Consider the following 5,611-nt stretch of genomic DNA (forward strand, 5'->3'; position numbering starts at 1 on the left):
CATGGGGGTGTGCACTAGGCTCCACCATGGAGATACGATTGTCGGGGTTTCCTCGGGGGCTTTTTCCTATAGACAGGTTCCCTCTTGGGACTTTTCTCATAAACGGGTTCCCTCGGGGTCCTTTTCCCGTAAATGGGTTCCCTCTAGGGCCTTTTTCCCTCACGACATCCCACATAAACGGATTCCCCACAAATCATATATCATATGTCACATCTTTTGTCACAGTCAATTCACATCCCTCAAAATAATTTTCCTTCTTTTTAAAAATCATAAAACAAGACAGCTTTCCAAAAATAGCATTTTAAACATTATAAATTGCACAGTTTTACCATAAATAATAAAAATACATATTATCATCAAATCATCATTTTAAATCATATAATATCATAAGCAAGCGTTATGATCCTTCGGAACGCTGCCAAGCGTTTACGTATTTTCCTAAGTGTAAAATTACCGTTTTGTCCCTGGACGTAAAAATTCTCGAATTGATCTTTTTCTCAGTTTTAATGACATGGGATTATTATAAATAATTATTTAAGTTTAAAATTTTTCATAATTTTATAAAGCTTAAAACATGGCTTTTCAATAAATTCTTTAATTAACGTTTTGCGCGGCGATAAAATCCCGGATAAATCCAAAACTCAATATTTTGACCCCAAATTTTAAACATAACATTTTTATTATTTCTTCTACCCTTGTGAGCCTTGAACCACACCCGTGGAGCCATGGTTCCAATTTTTACTTATTAAATTCGAAATATGACACTTAACCGATCAACCCGAGTCATCTCCCAATTTACTCGAGCCACGCCCGAGCCACCTCGAGCCAAACCCTAGCCAAATCCACCTAGGCACCCTCCTGACCAACCCTAACCCAAAGAACTAGACCCTAGCTCGCTCACCAGCCCTGCCACCTAGCTCCAGATTTCTGCACGTGAGCTTCCTCTTCACTAAGACTCCTAGCCAACCTAGGACACTTCCAGCCGAGCCACCACCGAGACAACCTGTCCCTAACCATCCCTGACCACGTCCAGACCCTATCCAGACCAGCCCAAGCCCTGGACACCGCTCAGCGAGCCACCAAGCCAAGCACAGCAGCCGCGCGCGTTTTGGAGATCACTCACGCTTCTCTCGTGCCAGCAGCCAGCCCAGCCGCTCCAGCCCCTGGTCCAGCCCTTTTACATCATCCTTAGACCCTACAGGACCTACCTAACTCGCCCAAGCCCCACCAGCGAGCCCCCTTGGCTGCTGTCAAACCCACAGCTCGCGTGAGGAGTCCATGCTCCACGGGACTCCTCCAAAGCTGAGAGCAAGGGGCTAGGACCCTTCATGACCTTGACCCACGTCTAGCAAGAGCCCTCCTTGAGATCTGGTCGAGCCCCATGACCCATGCAAAGAAACGAGCCACATGACTCTTGTGCAACCAAAATAAAACCCACTGTTCCTGCGTTTCTTTTCTCTCGACTGTTTCAGCTTATTTCCTTTAAATATTGTCATGTTTTGTTCATAATCAATCATATTTTATCATGTTTTGACAGCGTATCCGTTGGGTTCATAACGATTCTTTTAGAACGATAAAATCGTAAAAACGTTGAAAATTCGTGTCATACCGTAAAATAATTGAACCCAATATTTTTTATGCATAAACAATTAAATCAAACATATTATGATTTGTATGATGTTTTAAAAGAGTTTAGGAACGTGCCTTTGCGTTTATAACGCTCGAATATACGATCTTCGGCGAGGGTGCGACGTTCGATGACCGGACAACGAAGAACACAAGCCTTTCTTTTCCTCCAAATATTAGAAATTATTGAAGGTGTGTGTATGTGTTTCACGGCTGATATGGTGAAGGAATTGTGGTGATCAAAGACGTAATACACTTATTTATAATTTAATTAAAATATTAGTGGGCTTTGGTTTTGGGCTTGCAAGCTTAAGGATAATTGGGCCTACATAAATCATTAAATTGGGCCAAATAACACTTAATTAAAAAATACTAAAATTTTATAAAATAAGTTTCCATAATATAATATTATTTATCTTTTAAAACTCTTTGTTTTCCCAAAACCGGCTTCTTGGGAAAAATCAAGCTTGACTTGTAAAATAATTTGAACTCCAACATTTTTAGGAAAATTAAATCATTTTTAATAATATTAGGAAGCCTTCCCATTATTTAAATAAAAAAACATATTCTTGTCTTGGTCGTCCCCGGTCTCATTTCCCCTGCCTATTATCGAATATTCGGGTAAAATCCTTAATTTCATGAAAACATGTCACTTAATCATTTAATCTTGCAATCATACATTTAATTATATAATAAATATAATGAAACCATTTAAAAACAATTTAAAAAAACAATTAAGCAATTAAAATAATTTTGCATGCATGTGGTTTACGTAGGTTGGTTTTTCGGACGTTACAATTAATTCAACCTCTTCTTTAGAAAATACTTAAATAAGATGATATGTGTTAGAGTAGGTCTCTTATGAGATGGTCTCACGAATTTTTATCTATGAGACGGGTCAACCTTACTAATATTCACAATAAAAAATAATACTATTAGAATAAAAAGTAATACTTTTTCATAGATGACCCAAATAAGAGATCCGTCTCACAAAATACGACCCGTGAAACCGTCTCACACGAGTTTTTGCCTATGTGCTATGCCTTATTATCCATAAGGCAGTGTTATATCAATATTACTTTCGATAAAAAAAATCGATTAAAATCACAAAAAATGAGATAAGTAGGACTAAAAACCAATTTTGAAAATATAAATAATGGTTTTTTTTTTAAAAAATAATTTAAATTTAAAATTTTATTTCAAAACTTATTTGAAAAAAAAAAATGTTGCACAACTAATGCAATCCGCGCTTACCAAGCGCGGATGCTCCTACGTGGAGCACCGTCCGCGCTTACCAGGCGCGGACGGTCCTCCACCAGCCACTCGTCACTACTCCATTCGTCCAATCCTTATCTTATCCGATTCCTTCTTCTTCCTCCCCTCCTCTTCTTTCCTCCTCTTATCTTTACTCTTTCATTCTTGCATTCATCGGTTTCTCAATTCCTCACCGAAAATTTTTTTGACGAAGTTGAGAAGATCTAGAGCATAGTTCAGAATGACAGATAATCGAAATCCAGAAGATCCCAGTGTCCTCTATTTACAAGCGACACATATGTCATCAAGCGTGTCTTCGTTAACAGTTGATAATATTGTCAAAGTGAAGAGGTAAGACAATTTGATTTGGAAGTTGTATACTGATAATTATTTACACATGTGTGTACTCGCATATTTAAATCATATGGGTTTTTATGGAGTTTTAGAATGTGGCTCTCAAGTTCTTGATAATCATTTGATTACTGCGCTTGTTGAACGTTGGCGACGCGAGACACACACGTTTTATTTTACATGTGGTGAAACAACAGTGACAATACAAGATGTTTCAATAATTTGGGGTCTAACAATTGATGGTGAAGCAGTAACTGGAGTAGATGTATCACATAAAGTTGAGGAATGGCAACACATATGTTTGGATATGTTGGGATTTTTGCCAACATCAAAATATTTGAAAGGTGGTCATCTGTCTATGACTGCACTATACGATCATTGTATATCTAACCTTGTTAATGATGAAACTTCAGAAGTAGATGTTGTGAAATTTACTCGTTGTGTTGCATTAATGATTATTGGAAGAATAATGTTCCCTAACTACCAAGGAGGGTCAGCTAGACTTATATTTTTGCAACTGCTACGGGATGTTGATAACGTGAAGTCTTATAGTTGGGGTAGTGCAGTTTTAGCATTTCTATACCGTGAGTTGTGTAACGCGTCACGTATAGAGAAGACTACAATGGCTGGACCTTTATATGTCCTGCAGGTATCATTAATGTGATGTGAATATTTAACATAATATTTTGGTTAAATTTGTTAATTTTTTTTATTATTATAAGTAGATATGGGCATGGAGCAGGATTAAATGTGTTAACCCCGATCGAAATTGGTTAACATTAGTTGTAACTCCCGTTGATCCGGATGCTTTCATTCCAGTTTCTCCATATGGTGCACGGTAATGTTTAAAATTTATGGTGGTAATATCATATATATCTTGTCTATTTTGTTAATATGTAATTTATTTTTTTTTATAATTGTAGGTGGAAATATGGATTTAGTTACACATATTCGCCAACACATTCTGTAAGAATTATAAGGGATTCTCTAGATCGTATGAATAATAATGAGGTATTATAAAATGTTAATACGTATTATTGATAACACGAAGACTATTTTGTTTTGATTTATTAAATGAATATTGAATTTTAATTTACTTTTTTTTTTACAGTTTAATTGGAGCGTATACCAGAAAAATGACATAGATGTGAAGACGATTATTGATTCATACGACAACAAAATATGGCGATGTGTTTGTCCCCTTATATGCTTTGACATCGTGGAGATGCATCGTCCTAATCGTGTAATGCGATAATTTCGAAGACGACAATCAATTCCGGGGTCTGCCGTCGACAATGACGATATGCATAATATCACGAGAATAGGACATCGAAACACTGATTGGAGAGAGTATCATAGAAATTCAATTGAGTTGTGGAATAATCGGCTCAGATATGTTTGTAAAGGGGTGCGACACGGGCGATCGATGCAAACTGACGAAGACTACTTTCAATGGTACAATCAAATAACTGTGCGCACCATATCACCTGCAGTTAATGTCGTTGGTTTTCAACTACGTCCGTACAATACTTTTGTTGGAGAAATGAATGTTAAACAAAATTTTAGTACGCCTTCTCCGTTTTCGCATCAGTCATCATTAGGATGGGGAAGTGACATGGTTAGGCAACCAAGTGGGTTTGCAGGAGACTCTACGATTATTACGTCAGCTGAATTGAATATTGCAGGAACCTCTAATACTCAACCTGATTTTTTCAGTGATCCAAAGTTTGGTGATTTTCGTCCGTTTGGTCAAACTAATTTTTAGACTCCTTATTGGTCGAACACACAAAGTTTCACGAATTTGCTTAACGTTGGACCTCAGCATATTGTGCATGACACTCGACCACAGAGGAATGTTATTTCCCCTATCACTTATCCAGGTTACTCAAATGAGGAAATTGCTGAAAATGTAGGATTGGCGAGAGGGACGAGAAGACGCAATCTACCTGATTGTGGAACAGGAAGCCATTTGTATCATTTTAATTATGACGATGATTCTGCTAATTAATTGTAACTATAAAATTTCTATCGTTGTACAGTTTGCATTGTTGCGTCGTCTAAATTTTATTATTTCTACAGTATAGTGTTAATAAACGAAAGATAAGATGAATAAAAGTGCAGGAAAAATAACACAAATAAACAAAGATGAAATAAAAAATATAAACATAAACGTTCCAATTTTTTTTTAAAAAATTTTACGCATCTCAACAGCAGAAAATACACAATCGAAAGTTAAGATGAAACAACATAATTGACGTCCATCTCCTCAAATTTGTTGTTCTTCTTTTTATCATGCTCATCTGCGATAAGTAAATTATAATTAAAGAACCAAAAACTATAGTAATAAACAAAGAAGAACATGATATCACATACCTCATTC

The 5,611-nt window shown here is 36.6% G+C and overlaps 1 protein-coding gene across 1 annotated transcript; it reads left to right on the forward strand.

Moving 5' to 3' along the window:
- The first annotated feature begins 3,251 nt into the window (after nt 1-3,251).
- LOC142521155 (serine/threonine-protein phosphatase 7 long form homolog) lies at nt 3,252-5,276 on the forward strand. The gene is made up of 4 exons (XM_075624379.1): nt 3,252-3,880; nt 3,957-4,069; nt 4,155-4,242; nt 4,343-5,276. The coding sequence occupies exons 1-4, from the start codon at nt 3,278-3,280 to the stop codon at nt 4,484-4,486; spliced, it is 948 nt and encodes a 315-aa protein (XP_075480494.1). The 5' UTR covers nt 3,252-3,277; the 3' UTR covers nt 4,487-5,276.
- The last annotated feature ends 335 nt before the right edge of the window (nt 5,277-5,611 follow it).

The sequence above is a fragment of the Primulina tabacum genome, chromosome 12, assembly GCF_025594145.1.
Source record: "Primulina tabacum isolate GXHZ01 chromosome 12, ASM2559414v2, whole genome shotgun sequence".
NCBI classification, from domain to species: domain Eukaryota; kingdom Viridiplantae; phylum Streptophyta; class Magnoliopsida; order Lamiales; family Gesneriaceae; genus Primulina; species Primulina tabacum.